The 23,411-nt window shown below is 36.4% G+C and overlaps 1 protein-coding gene across 11 annotated transcripts in view; it reads right to left on the bottom strand.

The window, feature by feature from the left end:
- EFR3A (EFR3 homolog A) overlaps positions 1-23,411 on the bottom strand; it is a 76,783-nt gene that overhangs the window by 32,831 nt on the left and 20,541 nt on the right. For 4 of the 11 annotated variants that reach the window (XM_058831871.1, XM_058831869.1, XM_058831872.1 and 1 more), the window contains 6 exons: positions 21,157-21,233; positions 19,224-19,351; positions 17,747-17,897; positions 9,237-9,358; positions 7,377-7,526; positions 2,524-2,661 (listed from right to left, as the gene is read on the bottom strand). In XM_058831871.1, coding sequence (XP_058687854.1) covers positions 2,524-2,661; positions 7,377-7,526; positions 9,237-9,358; positions 17,747-17,897; positions 19,224-19,351; positions 21,157-21,233 — 766 coding nt within the window. Of the gene's footprint in view, positions 1-2,523; positions 2,662-7,376; positions 7,527-9,236; positions 9,359-17,746; positions 17,898-19,223; positions 19,352-21,156; positions 21,298-23,116; positions 23,150-23,411 lie in introns of those variants that run through there. The other 7 variants (XM_058831865.1, XM_058831874.1, XM_058831867.1 and 4 more) reach the window with 4 other exon arrangements.

Here is a 23,411-nt window from a genome sequence, read left to right as displayed (position 1 = left end):
TATATATAGCAAATGTGTACAATTAGCTCTCTTTTTCAAAGGAACAGCAGAACCAATAATACAAGTTTCTGGGGAGAGAGCCACTGAATTCTTTCTCAGTGCACACATGCAAGTAATCCTTAAAGTAATACATGACAAATTGATACTGAGGATCAGAAAGCATAACTGAGGCTTGCATGTATGGGAATCTATAAAATATTCTGCTCATGCATCATGTTTCCTGAAAGAATATTGAACACCAGTCTGTTCATATTGCAAACCTCTGCACATGCTATGAGGTAACAGACAAGAATGGAAATGCAGTTGTTACACTTGGGAAGTTTCACCAGATTTCTGGATCTTTCCGAATCTGTCTAATCTATTCACCTTTGCAAATCAGTGCTAAGTATACCTCAGTAGCTTCTGACTGTTGACACAACATAAAAATTTTTTTCAGGTAATGTTAATGTAATATTTTTTGACTTTCATCAAGCAGTTAGTGAGACTGCTCTATAAGATTTTATTACAAATTATTATTTGAGAGTTTCTAGCTACTGCATGTAGACACTTATGGAGATTTTCTGTCTAAGGCAAGGAGAACTAATGTCAATCCAAACCTATACCAGGAGACTGACTTCTGATTTCTACTATCTTCATTATATTTAAACCCCTCAATCACTGAATAAATCCTCATGATGCAAGCAGCTCTGCTTTCTCAGTTCTGCAAAGAAGTGGCAGCATGTTGCCTGACATTGCAGTGCCACATGAAGCAAGCCCTCAGGTGAGGAAGTGAACCTGCACCTTCATGTTAACATTGTAATAAGAGACCTTATCTATATTTCCAGAATTTCCCTAAAAGCTGTGAAATAGCTGAACATTGTTAGAAGAAACTGTTTTGTAATCAGAAGCTAAGTCAGGTTTTTCAATCCGATAAAGTGCAACAGACCATCTCAAACTTTCATTCTAACTGTTCTGTCATTCACAAAGTGAAGCTGATTAGATCAAGCACTCCCTTTTTGTTTGGAGAAATAGCTTGAAATTGCATTTTCTGCATTGTGCTCTTCAAAAATACTAAACCTTTACAGCAGTCGTTTCTAAAAAGAAACATTTGGCAATTTCTCTTTAAAGTGAAACACAAAAATAGTGACTACAAAAACTATTAATATAACAGACAACATATTCTGAGTAACTGGTCATTATCTACTCATTTTGGTGATAAATGCATGTGGCGTGCTGAGGTGCACACGGAGTCAACTGGCTCCTTACAGTCATAGCATGTAAGAAATGTAAATAGGCTGGAAATAATACTTTAGAAATGTAGATTTAGATTAGCCACAGGAAAAGCAGCTATGATGCCTTCTCAAATCCCAAACCAAGCACTACCTCTAGTCTGTGGAATCAGGAATTATTTGTAGGAAACTTCCCTGATACTAAAATGATTCAAAAGACTGAAATCACTGCAAATGATGATGAAGTTTTGAGATAAACCCACAAAAAAAATTGAGAAGTGGTAAGAAAGCAGCTGCAGTACAGTACCAAGTAGTCCATCCATACTGTTTAGTACCTAGGTGTTCACTGTGATCGCAGGTATTTTGGAGGAATGTAAATTTTAAATCTAGGAAAGAATTAGTGTTTTTTAATGAAACACTCAACTTTGCAACAGGAACTTCCATCAGGTTGGTATAATAGATACATACAGAAAGTAAAGGAATGGTACAGCTCTTTGCAGTCAATGTTTTTTCAGGATAAACAAGGGGTTACAAATGTTTTCTGCCTTCCACACCAACCCTATCTATCTTCATTTGCAATTTCTGTTCTTAACACTAGTAACTTGAAAATGGCTTTTGGTAGCTTGAAGGTCTTTCAGTGTACAAATAAAATACTTAATCTTGGTGGGAAGAACTAGTCCATCTAAGAGAATGTATTCCTGTACCTGGGATGTACCTTGAAGAATCTACAAGAAGAAGCAAGAAAGTCTCCTAATCACCAGGAAAAGTCAAGGTTTGAAAGTGGTATCACTGAGTGTTAATACATCAGGTATAATTTGTACAGTGCGTTCTTGTGCACAATGTACATACTGCATGCATAGGTGCCACTCATTCCTAAATGAGCTGTTCCAGAAAGAATATTGAAACAGGTTCTGGAAGAAAATGTCAGGAAATCCTAAATTGTAACTTTACAGGGCACAGTATTCCTTTGTGCCTCTTCTATTTTACTTGGTTTGTCTCTCCACAGATTGTTAACACTTATCTATGGGGCATTAATAACTTGGATAAAGTTTCACATTGAAAAAAAACCAAAAGGCCAGCTGAAGCAACAACTCATGTAAATTATTGGATTTCACTTCTGAAAATCAGTAATGCATTCCTCCATAACTGCCTTCAAGTTCACAGACAAGCAGCAAAGAGATTAAAAGAGGGGCAACTTTTTTAAGAAATGTGAATGGAAACCTTTGAGCTGAAAAGTAGAAAGAAATTTAATGCAACACAATTGAGGATGAAATAAAGAAAACCTCTTAAGATCTTCCATGAATTTCCAACTTACGCAAAAACTGGTCTGACAGCATTATTCATATTTCCGTAGGTTGCTCGTCCCAGTAGTTCCCTGAAACAATTCTCAGCCAGCACAGAAGGATTTTCTTCTTTCACTCCTGCTGTAGGAGAGGATGGGGGGCCTATTCTGCTGAAATAAGACAAAATGCATTGATTATATTACTAATATTCATCTTTTCTTTACTGTATCCACCACCCTTGGTATTAAAACATTCATGAGTCAGACTCTTGAACTAGGCAAGAACTGTATTTCAAATATGCATCAAACCAGAATTCTAAATAAAATACTTTATTCTCTTATAGCAGGACCATAGGTCTTCATCTGTTCACTCAGTACTGACCACTGTATTAGTAAATATTTATATGGCAAACACAAAAGTTGATAATATTCAGTTAACTTGTCACCTGCCACATTTCGACAAAACACTGTATTGCTAATAATGAATGAAGGCTGTGAAACCACTAAAAATATTAAACAGAATCTTAGTGATATTGTTCAGATTAATGATCTCATTCACTCACCCACTACTGAGTCCATACTGTGTGGGTGAGCATTAAATGAAACTCCAATACTTCTGCACAAACAGATGGCTTGTGAGTTGAAAAAGAAGTCTGAGTGAACTGATTAGAACATTATCACCCACACAGTTACCTCTAAACAGGGTAGATGTTGGTCAGCTTCTACCTGAGTGTCTTCCATCATTGCTATGGACAGGGCACTGCTGAGCCCCTTGCTGTGGGCGCGTGGGGAACACAGGTTTCAGAAAGAAAGCAAAAAGCTCCCCCTGGGGTACCTCCATTACTTACCAGGAGTCACTGCACCTACAAGTGGCAACCTTTTTTCTCCTCTCACAAAACACATTATAGGAACTTAAGTGAGGATTCATTCACTTACATTAACATTTTGCATCTTTTAGACTGCAGAAACCAGTACCCTAAACCCTTGAACACAATTTCAGTTCTGCAGTGCAAGCTGTTGTGTTAAATACGTTTGAAAGTGTCAACCAAGAACATTCAGTTTAATTAAGCATCATAAAAGCTTTAGAGTATTATAGAAAGTTGCAAATTGAAATGTCACTAGTCAAATGAACATGCTAATATCACAGCTGTAATATATCTTTTGACCGCAAAAGATTTTCTAGTGTTTCGATACTACTAAAATCTAAATTTGGCCATATGAAAATCCTGTTGCCTCTGGAAACATCAGTGTTTCAGAAGTTACCACAACAGCACTAGCTTGTCAGATTTTAATAACAGAAGAGTCTCAGGAACCCTGTTAGATACGGAGAAATAGTTTTACAAGTGCAACATGATAAGAATTTTAAAAGGTATGAAAATTTGTATATAATCCACCACAAGTACCGCAAAACTCCAGCTTTACCTAACTGCGGTGCCACCCAACCTCTCTCTCCTTCCCCTGTACTTCCTGGACTCTGATCTAAGCAGATGGGCACCCTTCTCAGCACACAGAAGGTACAAGAAATAGTGTAGGACTAAAATTTCCATTGCTGTTTTGACACAGATTCCCTAAAATACAACAGCATTGCAAAGGTGGGTGTGTGGGGAAGAAAGAAAAAAGCAGGCTGCATAGCAAGTCTATTTGAAAGAATTCCAGTTAAAATGACGTAAAATAAGTTATTTTTTAAGTGCTTGTATATGCAAACCTATAGAAGCATTCCAGCACTGCTTGGGAGTCTTTAGATGAATCTTCCTAGTATAAAATGTTACTCTTTGACTGCATCAGAATGTCTAAAATTACCTTGTGTTGTCTGTAGGAATAACATTTTATTTGAACTTTAACAGCACCTACCTCAAAGTATTTCTCAGTAAATGTTCCTTGACATTGTCAGATAATAGACAATGAGTATGGAATACTCTCTTCAGTTTTATAAAAAAGCTTTGTACAGCCTCTGAAATTTCTAGACTCAAATGAGGAATTCATATTAATTTTTCTCTGACTTGGGTTTTCACAGAAATAACAGAAATCCTCTGAGAAATCCAACTGTAACGGTTAAGAAAACAACAGTAGTATTCCTCTGAATCTAGATCTTTTGTACTACCACAAGAGGGCTGAAAATGTGCTTTACAATGAAATGGCAAGGCAAACTTCCTTTAGCTGCTCTAGTGGCATTTTTCGTAGGTAAGCTCTATCAGAAGTGGCAACAAGGACCTTTGTCACCCTGAAAATTAAACCTTCTGATCTTGTTTTCATAGTTTCTAGCCACTTTCTCAGGAAAGTAACTATAAACATAAATGTTTATACATTCCATTAAAGAAATGTCTTTTGAGGGATGTTTCTCACGACCAGTGTGGTTGGAAAGGTGGTAACCTAACCATCCAATCCCTGGTCGCTGTTGAGAATTTATAAATACCAGAATCATGGAATAAATCGCTCTCTTTTTCCTGTCACACATTGAGCTGTGTCCGTGTGAATCATTTCGTGTCCAACAGCTACAGACCTGGAAGGAGAATGTGTTCAAGTACAGCAGTTTCCATAACAAACTCCTAATCACAGACCTAAACCAGCTCACAGCAACTCAGCAACTCAAACATGAGACTTCTTAAATGCCACAAAATCAGGACTGGCCAAAGATACGACATGACCTGTGAAGGAAGACTTAACCACCACTTATGAGCAGAGCAGGTACGGGAATGTTTGATTATGATTCACTCACACTGAGAAAGAAATAAATTCTAACCTTCCTCTAAAACAGAATTTGTATGAACATTACAGATATATCCAAAGGATTTGAAGTCAAGTTTACATTAAGTGCTAGATTGTTCCTCTGCCTGCAATAAGGCTGGCAGGTTTAGCTCCACAGACACGAAGAACACATCACAAAATAAAGCAATTACCGATTTCATACATCCCTTCCCTAGTATGGAGATACACATAAATAGATAGACACATAACATAATGTCTGATAGGCACTTAAGTAGAATGTGCACTCAGATATATGAACAAATAATGACGTCCACAAATACAATTGTATTTTTAAAAAGTTATTTAAATAGTAAATTCGTAACTCCAACAAGTGTCTCATCTGGTATGTACTCAAATTAATCTTGAATTAAGCTGTAAAGTTCAACAAGCTAAAATTAAATTGACTCTTAAGGTAAGTACATATATGTACTTCAGCTTTAAGAAAAATAGTTTTTCTTCTGTGGATTTAAGTTGGGGGTATTTTCTGGAATTTGTGCTCTTTCTCAAATAATGCTTTGACTCCATATGCCAGAACAATATGCACCTTACTCCTACTCTTCAAGATGTCTCTGTGCTACACAAACATGAAGTCACACATAAAATAAAATGAGAAATTGTCTGTAACATCATTTTAAGACCAGCAGGTAACAATTTATGAACACTGTTTTCAGCTTTTCTGTCATATGCACATCATAAAAGGCCCCTACATACCACTTCACTTGAAAAATCACTAGTCTTTTTTTTTCATGTTCAATGCACATTATAGGACAAGTTTCAAGCACAGCACTTCAGAAACTTAAGTTGTTTTTTGAGAGATTTGTTTTTCTACCACTACTATTGCCTTGCTCCACAGATGATAAAAATCACTCCTGCAGTAGTACATATAAACTGATCCACTTTAAGTGGTTAATCTAAATCCTACTTCAGTCAGTTTTTCCATCAGTAGTTAATTTACTTCTGCTATAAAAAGCAAAGTGTACGCCCGAGGGAACTGTACAGAGTACCAAAGGAAAGGTACAGCTAGAAGCCCTGCAAGAGTAAGCAAAGGCAAACCAGGCTCTCCTTGCTCAAACAGCAGCTTCAGAAACCTTTCTCTCTTACTCAGATCACTCTTGAGATGAAAAATTCAGGTGGGTATTTCTTAGATATTGTGTGGGCCCTTAGTTATATGCAGTAAATAGGTAAGGCATGGACAGACAGCCAACTATTGATTTTAGTTATTTAGTCTGAAAATTTGTTTTAGAGATAACACAGGTACTGGCAGTCAGAAATACAGAACAAAAATAAAGCTGAGGAATTGAAAAATAAATGCCAAAACTCAAACCAAAAAAAAGAGAAACTGACAGATCTAGAAAGCTGAGTGAAAGCATGAAAAGCTTGTTGTTACAGGAAGGCTGCTGAGCCTCTTAGCAGGCAAGTTTTGAAGCAGCCAGAGTTGGACATGGAATGAATATTTAATTCGCTTGCACAGCTGAAGTTGGTTTATGGAAATTTCCCAGCGCTAACAATAAACAGATTTTACACCTACATAGTGTTTAACCAGGGACCAAAAAGAGGAGACTTTTCGATTGTAAGGTGACTTGCATCTCTTCACTTTAATTGTCACAGAGATCTTTTTGAATAGCTTTTTGCAAATGTGGCAAGTAATATGCCTAGGAGTCACTGAAAGTGACTCAAGAGAAAAAAAAAAAAGGGTGTATACATATAAATAAAACTCTAATTCCTTGCTCCAAGTACTGTTTCAGCCAGAACAAGCAGTTCTTACTAATGGCTAAAGGAATTGAACCCTCAAGTTTTAACAAATCTAAGTAACAAAATCATTTGAGTCACCTAAAAGCCTTTGCTTACTCATCTCTGCATCTGATCCAATAAAACAGAGTTTGCAATTTTTACCAAGTCAAAATATGAACACATAATTTCTGGTATAACTTTTAGGACTACAGAATCTCAAGTGAAAAATAGTGGTTGAAAAGATACTGAGACAAGAAACATTAAGAACCATTATGCAGACCTATACTATCAATTTCAAGGAGACTCAGCTAGTAAGGTGAGTTGTTGCTTCTACTAAAAAAAATAAAAGGATATTCATCATAAAAACTTAGCCTAGAGATTGCTTAAATAACCATGCCAGTGCCAATTACCTGTCAACATCTTCTATTTTCTGCATGTTGAACAGCAATGATGGCACTATCTTGTCCATGTGCTGAGGCTCCCATATAGTTGCTCGAAGTTCATCATTAACTGTTTTTCGAACCACTCCCTGAATACCCCTGATTCCAGCAATTCGGATCCTGAGGAAGGGAAAGAGGAATTACTGAGGCTGAGAAACACAGCACCTTGCAGTAGGGCTCTATACCTACTGGAGAGCAGTAGTGAAGTAGCATGGATTCCAGTAGTTTCTCACAAACAGCAACTGGGAAAACTGGCCAATCATTACGATTGCCCATGTTTACTCTGAACACCTTTAAAACCAGTAAGGAAGCTGACAAATTAAACAACTCAACAGAAGATGGCCTGTAAGGATAAAGCTGACACTACTCAACAAAGACTCAAACTTTGTACATCACCTCTGACAAAAGTCCCATGGATAAAACCCACCAACTCCACCCAATTTACCACCCATCAGCTGAAACTTTGCACAATCTCAGCCTATTCTAGAGCTGAAGAAAAATGGGAAGTTACCACAACACAGCTGAAGTAGTATCTAGCACAGCCATGTGACTGTGTCATTAGAGGCTGTAATTAATGCTATGGATTAGTCAGAAAAGGTCTTTAAAGATTTCTGAAAGATTCACAAGATCTGAAAAATCACAAGATCAAGCAAAGGATAATTCTGTCAGCTTAAGCCTAATGGACAAAAGAAACCACCACTTCCATTCTAAAACCATTTGAATGAAATCAACTGAGAACTAATCAACAAAAATGAAATAATAAAAATAAAAAAATAACGTAAGTTCAAAAAAAGACTTGGTGTAGCTGCTAGCTGTTGTAATTTTATTAAACAAAAATAGCTTGCAGGAGAATCTGTGCAATGACATGAACAGCAAAATATTATTTTTTGAAGTGAAAATAGCAAATTATCCATGATAATAAATGCTAGGAAGAGAATTTACTTCCTGAAAACAAGTGGAAGCTGATACAGTTATCAAATGAAATAAGCACAAGCCTCACTAAACATTTTAATTATTTGTATTAAAATCCATCCCTCATTTTTTATATCTTGATTCAGGTATGGACAACAGTTAATTGCTGTCAGTCAAACTTGCTGAATTAAAACATTCCTAAAATGAACTACAGAGAAAAGCAAGTTCTATAACTATTTTTGTTTAGACTTCAATTTGTAAATATCTAAATCTGTAGCTGCTTGTATTTTAGCTATTTCTGAACAAAGTCTTTTGCACTCAATAAGAATCCAATTTCATTCTAGATCTTTTGAGATAGTTTCAGTAGGATTACGCACAAAGCAGGAGAGAAGAGGGATGTACAAACAACTAGAAAAACTGCTCTGGGGAAGGACACATCCTCCAGGGGAGAGCCACAGGAAAACAAACTGCAGCACTTACGTAAGAATGGGGAAAAAAAAGAATTCCCATTCACGGAGGCTCTTGAGTTTCGCACACATGAGCATACCTCAGACATCTAAGAAAACACAGTTTTAATGAGTAATTCTCAAAGAGCAGACTTAATATATGGTTTTTGCTTTTCATACAAGTAGCCTCATTAATATCTCAAGTAAGTTACGAACTTGTGCATTTACAATAATAAGTGGTGCCTTTCTGGTGAGGATCCACACAAGCTACCATGTATTATTAAGGTAAAATTACCCCTAAATATCCTGGGAGTTCTACCTACCTAGGATTTGAAATATTTGGTGCTACTCAAAGTCAGTCATTTTCTTCATATGGAATGAACTACTCCACTAAATACTTTAATAAAAGCTGTACTACAGACAATATTAGTGTGTCAACAGGTTTCAGTAATTCCTGCAGAATGACACTTACTCATTTTGTATTTCTGGATCAGGGTCACAGGAATGACACATGGCACTGAACCGGGACACAAAGAAGTCGTAGCGTCTGTGATATGAAGGTGTGTCCTCTTCAATGTTGGCAAATTTGACAAACTGGAAAATGAAATACATTAAAAAAAAGCTTTTAATAACAATTTCCTAAAATAGAATAATGAGCAATAAGCTTCATTTAACATGTAACATAATGTAACTGCATAAAGGTAAGAATCCAATCCTGACAACACTCCAGAATTTCAGAGAAGAGAAATCTGCAAAGGAGGGTTTTCTTTATAAAATCTTTCCACAAGAACTTCATTTAGATTGCTATGGATGGGTGAAACTGCATGAAACACAACATACTATGCAATATGGAAACATCTAACACTTGAACAGTGAATATCATCAACTGGCAGAATCATTTAGGTTGGGAAAGACCCTTAGGATCATCAGGTTCAACCATTTCCCTAACACTGCCAAGTCTACCACTAAACCTTGTTTTACATAACTCCAGAGATGGTGACTCAGCCACTTCCCCAGGCAGCTTCCCCAATGCCGGTAACTCCTGCAGAGAAGAAATTTTCCTGAATATCCAGTCTAAACCTCCCTTGACACAACCTGAGGCCACTTCCTCTTGTCCTATCTCTTTCAGCTTGGGAGGAGAGCCTGACACCCACCCTGCTACACCCTCTCAGACAGTTGTAGAGAGCAGCCCAATCAATCAAATACAACCCTGTCATTACCAGGTTACCTAGCAACATTCTGATGTACCAAAACTCAAGGGAAATAAACTTGGAGGCATTCAATCAATTCCATTTTGACAGAAGGGAAAAAGGAGGAGTCAGGGAATTATAATCCAGTCAACTTTAGTCCATTTACAGAAAAATACTGGAAAAAAATGCCAATTTGCCAACATCTACAAAGTCTCAAAGGCGCAAGTAACAGTCAACATGGATTTGTCAAGAACAAATCACATCAATCTATCTTATTCCTATGACAAGTAAATAACTTTTGTGAATCCAGATGAAGCAGCATCTGTCAAAACTTCAATGATGCTTTTGACAAAAAAATAGACAAAATTCTCAAAGGGAAGCTAGAAAAACACTGTCAGAAGAACATTCCCCATAATAGAGATGTACAAGAGTTTGGAAAAAATAAGGAAACACTTGTAAATCATCAGAGTACAAAAATATGATTTGAGCTTCACTAGAGTCTTAGATGAGCAGACTGGGCTCATTAAATCTGCAAAGAACACTAAGCTGGCCAGAGCTGTAGGCACACTTGATGCCTGGTTTTGAAGCAATTTGAAATAGGACCTAAAAAAACCAAGGAAGCAATTTGGGCATGGCAACTGCAAAACAGCATTTTAAGCCAGAAATAGCTGAATATGCAGAATGATATATCTGCATTACTCATGACACCCATGAAGAAACTTTTGCCATCTAATTGGGCCAAATAAGCCTTTAAATGAAGTGGTGCATCCATCTGAAACATCACAGCTTAAAATGGTGAATAACTGATACAGTTCCCAAATTATTCAAGAGATGGACAAAGCTTTAGATAAGCATCTGTAAAAGAAGAATGAAATACACTATATTACCTAGACTACAGCTGCCTAAAAGGTATCAGTCTTAAAAGGTACAGCAGACAGCTATAAAAAGAGAATAAATAAATTGTTTTCTTTGTCCAATGGTAATAGGCAAAGCAATAATAGGTTTATATTGAAGCAAAGCCTAAGTCAGACATTACAACCGCTTTTTTCTCAAGTGAGCAGACTTCCTAATGACCTTTTGGATTCTCCATCACTGACAGTTCTAAGAACAGACTACAGAGGGAAATAATAAGCAAAACAAAACATTGTCAGGAAAGGTTGAACACTGTGCTGGTTCTGCCCTGAAGCAGAGTGATGTCCTATTAAGACCCCTCTGCTTTTACTCACATCATTTTTACCAATTCTTAGGCACAGGCTGAAAAATAAACTTCCTTTGTATTTTTCATGATGCAAAACCTGCTTTCATCAGCATGTTACCCAGACATCCAGAAAAGCCCAAAGCACTTTAGTGTAATCTACAACACTGATTTGTGGAGTGTTTGAGGTTTTCAAGCTGGAAGTGAAAGCTGTGTATTTCAGAAAAAAACCCAACTATTTTTTTCTACTCTTTTGTTTAGTCTTTTTTTCTGTTTTATCTAGAACACTTATCCTTTTCAGCTGCACTACCAGTTCACCTTCTAAAAGCTACAGAAACAGCTGAAAATGATACAGTTAATAAAACTACATTCTCAGCTGTTACTGAAAATGGTGGAAACTTGTATAGTATGGGTCAATTTTACAAGTCCTTCTGTTAGGAATGTCCTGTATTTCAGGTGGTGAAAGTGAGAGAAGTCAAAAATCTAATTCTGTAAAGGACCTGGAAGGAGGATGTGTCTTTCAGTCTGTGGTCCACTGCCACAGACTGAAAGACAATCTACAAACAGTACCCATATGTTTTCTCTGATAGAGTAAGTTACAAAAATGATAATTTCCTTCCCAAGAGACCCTGGCAAATGCTTCATACATACTATGGCTCCCTAGTTTGTTTCATGGAACTGTTACTAGCAAAACAGAAATTGATTTTTTTTTTTTTCATTTTGCAAAGAAGAATTTCATTAGTCCTTACATCTCAATAAGGCATGAAGACCAAGGATTTAATAAACCCCCAAACAATATTATCTTAATATTTTCCAGACATTCAAGTGCTCAAGTCTACAAATGATTCACCCAGAAAACGTCCATGGAAAAGAACGTAAACAAAAAGTCTGAAGAACACAAAGCACTGTGGGAGTGGCTGGGAGAATGAGAATATTAATTCATGTTGCATTTATGATCAGCCTTTAATATTATTATTATCTGAAATACTAATTATTTGATTGACAGGATCTTCCAACAGGAAAGGTTAATACAGTCTAATTGCTAGCAGAAAGATTTATTGTACCAAGAAACTGCTTTGTAAGAACAAATGATGAATTTGGGCCAAGCAAATGTCAGAACTCCCTTGCTCTGAGTACCTCTCCTGTATCAGTGAGAAGCTTTGCAGCAGGGACACAAACACATGAAGGTCACACCTTTCAAAACAGCATGCACAGAAGGAGACCCAGAAAGGGCAAAGGTTTTTTATGTCCTCGTGTATAACAAAACTATTTCACCCCCTGAGCATACAGCATTTCTGAAGCACAATCCAGGATTAGCATTCAGATGACTGAGCATTCAGCTCACAGGAAAAGCTGTCTGTGGAAAGAGTTTTGAGTTGTGCACTGTCATCCTGTAAAGTGTAAAATTCCATTCTATCATAGAAATTTTATGTTTTTACAGCAGGTATCAGTCTATACATTTCAGTGGTGGTCTTGTTCTTGTTGTTAAAGAATACTTTACTCTTAAGCACATATTTTCAAACAAACTTCAAATATAACAACTATTCAATCTAAAAATTGATAAAACTCTTATTAAAGTCCAAGCACTTGCATAAGATTTATTTACAAAGCTTTTATAGATGTAAACATGTCATTCAGTCACAGTAAATGGTTGCAAGCATCCAATGCTAATTTATGGAAGTTTAATCAGTACAAGCATCTTCTGTATTTTACAATACAGAAGGTACAGAAAGGAACATACACTGGTAGTACCTTATTTACATTTATTTTGAAACCAATAAAATTCAATCAGTACAAAAACATATGAATCTATCACAAAGTAAAGATGTTTGCTCCAGACTGAATTGAGAAATTTGGATCATATACCAGGGAGAGAGAGAGACTGTGCAAGCCCTGTAAGTAAATCATGTAAGTTCTCAAGGACAAAATTTCTTCTATGCATTTATGCTGTCTTATCACTGTTACGCAGCAAATATATTAGGAGAAAAACCGTAATTTTTAATGGTCCCTGGATGTCTTTAAAGAAGGTCAGTTTTATTCAAGAATAATCACCATGCATTGTATTTCAGTTTGAGTTGTGTTACTTAAAGTATCTCCCTGTAAGAACACCAGGCTCAACCTGAGCACTATTTTTTTCATATCTGAGCTCCCCCATCTGTCTTCTGCAGCCAGCAATTTTCTCTTGTTTCCAATGGGGAAAGAGGATGCAGTTACTGGCAGTTACCACATTTATAGGCCAAGGTACTGTAATTCATAATTATGAAACTCTCACATGGGAAGTTATGATCTCCTATAAACATAAGACTCTTACAAACCATAAACAAACTGCATACAAACACAGAATAGCCTTAATGGGAAGTGTGAATATTATGTATCCACTTCAACACACACATGCCAGAAGGACAAGCACTTCAACTTTCCTAAAGAGAAAAGCTTCAAACACTAGATGCATTAACTTTACAAAGACATTATGAAAATGATCACAAGGTTCTCAGCAATGAAAATTGGTGATTTAGGCTATTTATTAATACCTAGGGTCACCTGACACTTGCACTTTTATTGGAATAGGATGGATAACTTCACATTCTATTTTACTTTGTGCCCCTTGGATAAAAATTCTCCAGCACATGTACAGTTGTGTAACAAAATCAGCAATGGAATGTTGGCGTACAGGGCCACAGAACTGCAAAACCAGAAGAGCACAAGTACGAGTGGGGGAAGCAACACTTAACTCTGAGTGACCCTAAAGGACTTACTCAAATTCTAGCAGATGCAGACACATAATTTCTAAGATAATTTAATAACCCACAGGACAAGAAAGAGTGCTGTGTGTTAATCTGTCTCCCGGAGATTTAATTCTTATTAAAAAGATGGAGGAGGCATACTAGAGATGGAATTGTTCCATTGTGTATTAAATCACTACCAGCACATAATTCTGGATTGGTACAGGGAATGAAAGAAGCATCTTGCAATAAGGGTAAATTTCCATTGCATACTTCCAGATTAGCACACTGCAGACTGGGAAACAAGTAATACCCTGCTGGGAATACAAATTCTGACATAGCTTAATTTCAAAGTGTTGACGTTTTATACTATTTTTACCTACACATGCACTCAATTCTCCCCAAAACGACAGCTTCTATAAGCCAACACTAACAAATATGAGAGTCTTGTCTCAGGCCCTGGTTGATCACTTTTCCACTTGGGAGTCTGCTTATCTTCCTTTAAATAACAAATGGTGGCAACCAGCAATAACAGCCACCTCCTCATGCACAGGAAGCTCAACACTGTCACTGATGAGATCATTATTTCACTGCTCCTATAAAGAAACTGCCTTTATAAAAGGAAGCATCCTATCAACTAAAGAAGCATTTGTGGTAAATAGTTAAATGTGGTGATACTGGGTTCCACATATTATCTGCTATTTTTCACATGAAACCCCAATATCTTAGTGGCAAAATATAAAGAATTCACCCTATCAGCATTCCAAACTACCTTAAAATGTTTTGTTTTGTTCAGTCTTGTAAATATGGATTAGGATGAAAGTTCTACTAAATTATGCATCCAATTGTTCTTGACCAGCTGCCCACTAAAGAAATTTTCTGAAACTTTTTTAAAAGCTTCATAAATAGACATAAATTTGATATAGATTAATAGATATAAATTGCATCTCTACTTCCAAAAAAATCTGATCACAAGGTCAAAGATTTTAAAGGGTGTTACTTCTATCCTAGTAATAAAGATTATGGACCTAGGCAGTACATTTAATTATTTGTGCATGAGCATGCTTTACATGCAACTCAGCTACTGAAATTCTGCAAGAGAATTAGAGAGAGAAATAAAGTATTGTCATAAATTTCTAAGGAAAAGCTTACTGCAATCAGCCTTCAGATCCTCTAACACATAAGCCAAGGAGATATCACTTTTTCCCACCACATTTTTTTCAGCTTCCTCACCAGCATATGCTATCTTAGCACGTGATCTATAAAAATATGTTCCATGCTAGAAAAAGGCATTTTGAACCTCAAAGACATTATCAATTTTAAATTTTGTCTACATAAAAAAACCCCAACACCTATTTATTATATCCACTATCAAATTTTATAATTTTTAAGTATCTGCCTTATATAAATAGATTTACAATTGTGTTATTAAAAAATAAACAGATCACTGCTGCTGTAGGAAATAAGCTAACTTATAAATGCAATATATAAAAGGTCACAGGAACTAATTATATTTAACCTGAAGATCAGGCTTAAAAGTACATTAATAAAACCCAAACAATTACTTATTTAAAATAGCCATCTTCAGGTTTGATTTTCCAAAATAAATCAACTTATAAGTTAGTTTATTTAATTTATAAATTAATTAATTTATATATTAAATTAAATTTCAATTCCAGTATGAATTTAGGAAGACAGCTACGTGACAGTTTAATTTTTTTCCTAAAATATAGAGCACCAAGTCGCATAAGTTCTGTGCCCAAAAGCAAATATTTGGAAGTCAGCAAAACACACTCAGAATACAGCAGGAACTTCGAAATTTTTTCCAGCCTGTAAACTATTCAGAGATTTGCTTCCTTTGAGACCTTTTTAAGCAATCAGAAGAGTCCCCACAGCTGAAACAAAATCTGTGAGCCTGAAAAAAACCCTACAGCTCAAGTAAAGAGGTTTGAATTTTCCTTCAAAGACATCATTGCTTTTCTATCTCAATGAAATTTTGGGCAGAAAATAATCAAAACCTAGTTAGAGCCACAATCATACTCCACATATTTTAAATGTAAGCAGACTATAAATTTGTAGGGGCCTTAAACTGAGTTTCCTAAAAATATTATGTAAAATTTTCCAAAGGTTGCCTAACTTTTCACCAGTTTAAAGATATTTACTTCATATACAACCCAGTCTTCTCTTCTAGACAATACCAGTTTGTACTCCAAAGTGGTACATCAGCTAAAGAACATGAAGCATTATTTAGTCACTGTACCATTTCCTCTTGTTTTTTGATTTTCATTTGTTTATTTATTTCCTTGTGGAGGAAAGAAAAAAGGCTGAATATGACAGTAAACTTTCTTTGTTAATTTAACAAAATTTATTTAAGAACACAGTAGGTTCTGCCCTTGGTAACAGACAAGCTGTTACCCTTTGTTCCTCTTAAGTCAATACAAATAGACTTGCATCCTTTGTCTTCATTAACTCTAGAAGGCACCTAGGGAAATTAGCAGTTAGGCTAAAATAAGGTTTTGGAATACTGTTGAAGAGCCATAAAAATTCTCTCTCCTCACAGAGTTTCACCTCTTATTTAGGGAAACTTTTTTTTTCCCCTGAGTTTTACAGAAAACAAAAAAAATTGTCTCCTAATTCACGAAGTCCACTAATCTCCTTTACTCACCAAAGATTTAGAAACCAACAGGAATATCAGATTACCCTAAGGCAGAGTCCTGTTCAGTAACATGCATTCTGTGCATGTGACACGCCTTGTACATCAGAGTGGAGGTTGGTAGTAGCCAAGGATTTTAAACAACTGGGAAGTGATGTACACCGTGTCACTTGGCAGCCCATGAAACAAGTTCCAGAACCATTTTCCTGAGAGGAGTTGCCCAGGCATTATTATACTAATAAATCAAAAGAAGCAGGGTAGCCTGGCTCAATGATACTTAAATAACTAAATAAAATTTTACATGTATAATGAGATATAGATCTCACTATCCTCTCTAAAGCTGCTGTGGTAGTCAGGGAACAGGGGGACACTTCTACTCTACGTTACAGCAAAACTCTCTTTATTCCATCATAACAAGAAATTCTGCTCTGGGGTGGCATCACTTTACTACACCCTCCTGTCTTCCAGAACTGCAGCTCCATTTAATTTCATCAGCTGGGCAGCAAGCCCAACAGACCAATGGCTTAACTGATTCCACAAAGAAACGTCCCACTGTTAACAATGGCAATAATTTACATGAAATGCAAGCAATTACTCTATACTCAAGTAAAAACAATCACTCTAAGTGAAAAGTCCACATCACAATCCTGGAATTTATGAGATTCCAATTTTACCAGCTGGAAAATACAGTGGTTAGAAAGGAAGTATAACAGAGCTATATCCCTGATTGTACCCATCACTCTAATTAGAAAACTAGATCTCTAAATCTTCATTTTGACACTTTGGTTTTGCCCTTCAAACCTGGATCTGAATCCTGAAATATTTAAGCTAATAAAATCACCTTTTTATGATTGCAATACTCCAAGCTACTTTTCAGAATCTTTCTGATAGCTTAAGTTTCCTGAAAACAAAACACCGTCTTACCTATATACTGGCTCCAGGAGGGCTGCTTAAGGACTCAAATTATGAACTCACAGCAGAGTTTTCCTGTCCTTCCAGAAGATATTTTCAGAAGGAATGAGTCCACACATCAAAAGAACTGGACACTGAAGTTTATCTGCCTCCAGCTGGTACCTGCTCTGTGTTTAGGCCCAAAGGATACACCTTGCTACAGACAGCATCTTTCAATTCATGTCAACTGGCAGATCCTTTAAGACTTCTCAAACTACTTTCCCAAGCAAACATTTACTTTGATTTGATTTAGCACCTGAGCTTACTCACAGAATTAGTCCCAAGGACTTGCAGCTTTGGTTCGCCTGATTCCAGAAGCTTGGCCACCATATGAAGGAAACTTTCCACAAATGGCTTTATGCTTTGAGAATGGCAAGCCATTAGAAGTTGGTCCAGTGCCTCCATGGCAATTAAAACATAACTGAAAATTAATTAGAGAGACTCAGATAAAGACGTATTGCATTTATCATTAACTCAGTTCAAGATGTTACCACAAAAATAGAAAAGAAAGAATGGAAGGAGCGTGTTTCCCACTGCATAAAAATGACACTAAGGGCTAGTTCCTACACCCATATCTTTTTTTTTTTCTTTTTTTTGGGGGAGACAGGGTGGTGTAGGAGGGAGGGAAGTATAGAATTGAGTGTTGGCCATTTACCCCTTTCAATAAAGTTATACAAACAGCTTCAGGTGTCATGAAGATCAAAAACTGGTGGTCTGTAATGGACGTTGCTTTTCTTTGCCAGTTTCTGCCACATCTTACAATTAATATTTCTCACTTAAATATTTGATTTAGCCAAAAGGGCTGAAAAAGAAAGATAATCCCGTTTCCCTATATCCTGATGGACATTCAAGAGTTTATGTGCCTTACACAGCCAGGTTTTGGCAGCAAGGAACTGCAGGGGTGGTTTCTGAGAAAGCAGGCTCTGCCCCCATGACAGACACAGCCAGCTCCAACACAGACCCACCATTTCCCAAACCTGAGCCCCTAAGGGACATTGGAAGTGCTCCCAGGTAAGCAGATACCCACAGTGCAGACCATGGAGGAGCCCCTGCTGGAGCACGTGGATGTGCCTTGAAGGAAACTGCTGCCCACAGAAAGGCCCTGCTGGAACAGGACAGGCTTCTGGCAGGCCCCATGGAGAGAAGCCCATGCAGGAGCTTTCCTGGCAGGATCTGTGATCCCATGGGGGACTCATGCTGGAGCAGCCTGTTCCTGAATGACTGCACCCTGAGGAAGTTCTTGAAGGACTGTCTACAAGGACAGACCCAAGGCTAGAGAAGGTAAGAGTGTGAGGAAGAAGGGGACACAGGAGGGTATGAACTAACCACAGCACCCAGTCCTAATCTCCACTGCTTGGCAGGGGTGGAGGTAAAGCACTTGGGAGTGAAGTTGAGCCTGGGAAAAAAGATGGCTGGAGGAAAGATGTTCTTAAGCTTTGCTTTAATTCTCACTGTCCTACTCTGTCATTAATTGGCAATAATTAAATCAATCCTTGCCAAGTTAAGTCTCTTTTTCCCCATGACAGAATGGAGCCATCTCCCTGTCCTTATCTCAACCCATGAGCTTTCCATTTTATTTTTGTCTCCATCTGGCTGAGCAGTAGGAGTGAGAGCAGATGGATGGGCACCTGGCAGCCAGACAAGGTTAACTGACCACAAAGGGCCTGGGTCTGCCTTCCAGACTCGATCAGAACAAACATGATGAAATTCCATGTCTTGTTAGCATCTATTTTTAATGACTTCTCACCCATAGCGATGTCTGACCACATCCCTGCTCAGTCTCTCTGCCAGGTAAGCCCCAATTCGATCCAGCTTCTCTGGTGCAGAAACTGCATAGAAAGTCAGTTTCTCCATGTCAGCTTTAACAAGACCATCCTAGAAACAGAAATACAAAATAGAAAATTAAAGAGTTCATAGGAGACATAAAGCTTTCCAAGTGTTTTTCCTTTTTTTCTAGTTGACATTTAAAGATCAAAGCCTTGCAGATGGAAATAAGCTACTGAAAAAACCCCAAACTATTGAGCAAAACTGCCATAACCTGAGCTGCAAAAATCAGCAATATGAAACAACTAAAACATTTTTGAAAGAAATGAAGCAACAAGCTTCTTCCGCTATTTTTGTGAGGGAAGGAGCATTCTGAAGAGAAGGTATGTAGTGAGGTAGGCGACCAGTTCTAAGACACGCTCCTTTCCTATTAGCAGAGTGTAATTTTCTATCTCTTTCTATCCCCACCAAGTATATTCAATGCATAATTTTGATAAAATATACAAACAAGATTGTAGTTTAAATATTTTATTTCTTCTGAGATCTTGAAAAAAGCTGACCCCCAGGCATCTGAGGACTAATTGTCAGAATAAGATCAAAGATTAACATATTAGTTTCAACATGAACATGTACATGAAACATGGATCTGCTCAGATGAGGTTATAATCATAATCATCAAGTAAGCAGGATAAGGCTTTTTTAGCTTTGTTTTTTTTCTGGAAGTTCATAAAAACATTTATTTTTCAGATAAATTACTTAAAAGCCTTTAAGATATTCATTATTGATTAATGAATTTTATCAAGAAAATCTTCGCATACTTTAGAGAAGGTCTGCAACTGAAGGAAAAGATCATGGACTGGCCTGTGTCACTGACCCAATGAATACCAACCATAGCAGAGACTAAGAAGTGCAAACTCAGAGCTACTGACTCAGATTTAAACTAAAACACCACAATTCTAGCATTTCCAAGTGTTTCTACACCTGTATCAAAAACTAGATTAGAACAAATAAACCTATAAAACCATACTGTTCCATGCACTCAATATACTGTATACACAGAAAACATTTCATTTTAAAACCAGTAATATGCACTTACATAATCCCTGGGAGTCATTAACAACACAATTAAAAAAAAAGCTGACATATTTTTTTTGGAACATATAAGCCAAATATTATGCAAATACTGACTGTGCTGCTTACTTTTACTGTAACAAAAGATATAAAAATTTGGTAACACATTTTAAAAAAATAGAGCAGCAGAAACATAAGCTTTTGATCAATCTGAACTGTCGAATGATTATGTGTAGACACAGGCGTTCCTCAATGATACAGAGAAGTTATTTATTTTCACAGAGAGTATGAGTTAGGCTTTAATATAGCTCCAGTGAAATGAAGAAATTAAATTGTAGAAGAGTACCTGGGAAAATTTTGAAAAAAACACCATAAAAACCTTTTTTGGGTCACAACAGTCTACCAGAACTATAAAAACGTTCGCAGTCAGTAAGTTGAAAGTTAAAAAATTAAAATCCTGTAGAAAACCAGAAAATGCTCACACCTGCAATCACAAGAAAACAAGTATTTGTGGTTCTGAAAAGTGATAAAGTTAAGTGCTATCTCTACAGCAGAATACCTTGTTTAATGAAATTTCTGTTTCCCTAAGAAAAACATACTAATTTTATTCTTCAGTGTGCAGCCCTGCTTTGGAAGCAGAATTAGACCAGATGATCTCTATGAATCCCTCTCCAGATAAATTATTCTACTAACCTCTCTTTAAGCTATTAAGTGCTAAAGCAGATTTTATGGTAAAATGTTTAAAGAGAAAAGAAAAAAGAAAATTTTAAAAAATTGCTAAGGCACAAGCTATAACCACAGATTTTCAAACACCAATCCCTTAAAATTTTAAAGTCATGACTCACTTTTGGATCTTCAGGAAATATGTTGTCTACCAGACGTTTGTAGCGCGGTCGCAGCGCAGCACAGCAGCAGCAAACTCCTGCGGAGAGATTTACCCAACGGGATTTAGGATGCAGTTCTAGGGACTCACTTGAAGGGACAAGCTGACAAGCATGGAGGAAGAAGATAACACTGAATTCAGCTTGCTATCAGCAATAAAGCAAAACCAAGGGAATTGAAAGTAAGTACAAGTCAAGTAAGTACAAGTCAAATAAGCAAAACGACTATCACACTACAATACATGAGAAAATATGCAAGGATCTCAGGTACCAGAAATGCACCTGTCATCCACACTTAAAGACATGCAGAAAAGTCAAGGCATTTTAAAATCGAGTCATATTAAAACCAAAGCTACTTTATTTGCAGGTTTATCCTCATTCTGAATGACTGTTTCAAAACACCCAAATGTGCATTATGTGCATTATTCTAAAAAAAATAGAAAATAAAAATGAGATCTGTTTTAAAGGCACCCATATAAACCAATATCAACCATAATTTACAAAACAAGCTCTGCCTTCCTTATCCCTTATCCTCCCTTTTAATGGGCATTGGTGGAATGACAGCCACTGGAAGTAGAGAAATTAATTTTTTGTTTTATTTCTAGTCTACTACTAATCCCTACAATCAGAACAATGCATGTAATTTCAAATTTATTAATTATAAAAGTCATACTGCCTGCTTTAAAAAGGAAACATACATGCAAAGAATTGTTTGGTCTTTTTTCTGGCACTAAAAACTACTAGAACTTTGGAGTTAGGTTAAAACTCAGCACAAAAAACAGAACAAAAGAAAAAAAAGCTTCTGGGTATCTGTCCAACTGTTTATCAGAGTAGACTTACTCCCTTGGCTTTTTTCACAAATCAGGTTTTAAATGTTTTAGTGGGTATATTATCAGATTAACTTATTGGTCAAGCCTGAGATCAACACCAAAGGAGCTCTAATGCACAAGAGCCACTGAGTAAACAATAAGACTCAATAATGTATCAAGCATACATCCAGGTCATGTCTTTCAAGTCTCAATACCTGAAGGATTCAGAGTAGCTAAATACCTTAAAAATGTCTTATTAAAGATATCCATTTACATACTCAAAAAAACCTCATAACACTTAGCTAAAAATAGTAACAAGTGCAAAACAATAAGGGGTATCTTAGCAGCAATTTTAATGATCACAATTTCTCTGCAAAACATCAAGACTTGTGATACTTATCAAGATATCTAAGTAGTCTTAGAGGTTTTAACCATACTTATCAGAACATCTGGGAGATTCATGACAAAGATTTCACTTGCTGAACTTACATTTAATTACAAGACTCTACAGGAGTAGACATTCTCCCTCAATTACATCTGTTTTCTGATACTATTGTCTCTTGGACAAAAAATGTATTCTGCTCATATTTTGACAAGTTAATTATTGTAATTTATTTAATCAAAAACAATTATTGAAGACAGATTTTAAAATTGAGCACTGTGCATTAACTCCAAGTTCTCCCCAATGGATTTGAATTCTGCCCAGCTCATGAATTAAAGTCCTGTATCAGCAGCAACATCAAGACTGACTCATGACTTCAATACATAATTATGAAAATAAAAAGCACTCAAGGAATAAACAACTGGACTATTGAGAATTTTTTTGTTAAACAGTACTTTGTTACTACTCTCAAGTTCATACCACTCCTGCTGATGTCTTACTCATGGTGGTCTAACAAACGTAAAACTCTATGTTTACATAAAAGCTGCAGGCATGAAATAAATAAAATCAATGTTCTTTAATATGCCACTGGAAAATGTAGGTATGAAAAGCGGTTAAAATCCTACTTGACTTAAAATAGAAATAATTTAGACAGTTCTACAAAAATATTCTATTGAGAACAATGCTGTGCAACATCTTAAAAGTATGTAAAATCATAATAAGAAAGGAGTACTGTGTAAGTGTCTTGCATATCATTCTGTATTGGAAAACTCAAAGTAAGACCATCGAAATCCACCAAAACCCACAGTATTGGTAAATATTTACTGAGCTAGATAACTCTGCAACACTCTTTGGCTCAGCACTCTGTACTTGCTGTTCCTACCTGGTTTTCTACCTTATGGTTGACCATTAACTTTGGTCCATGGTAAACAGTATGTTTGATTACCACTAAATATAACAAAATATTCTAATAATAACTATTACAAAATATAGTACAAAATATTTTGATGCAACTATCTAAAATGTAA

This window comes from Poecile atricapillus, chromosome 2 (genome assembly GCF_030490865.1).
Source record: "Poecile atricapillus isolate bPoeAtr1 chromosome 2, bPoeAtr1.hap1, whole genome shotgun sequence".
In the NCBI taxonomy this organism is placed as follows: domain Eukaryota; kingdom Metazoa; phylum Chordata; class Aves; order Passeriformes; family Paridae; genus Poecile; species Poecile atricapillus.
This window is presented reverse-complemented; position numbering and strand designations above follow the sequence as displayed.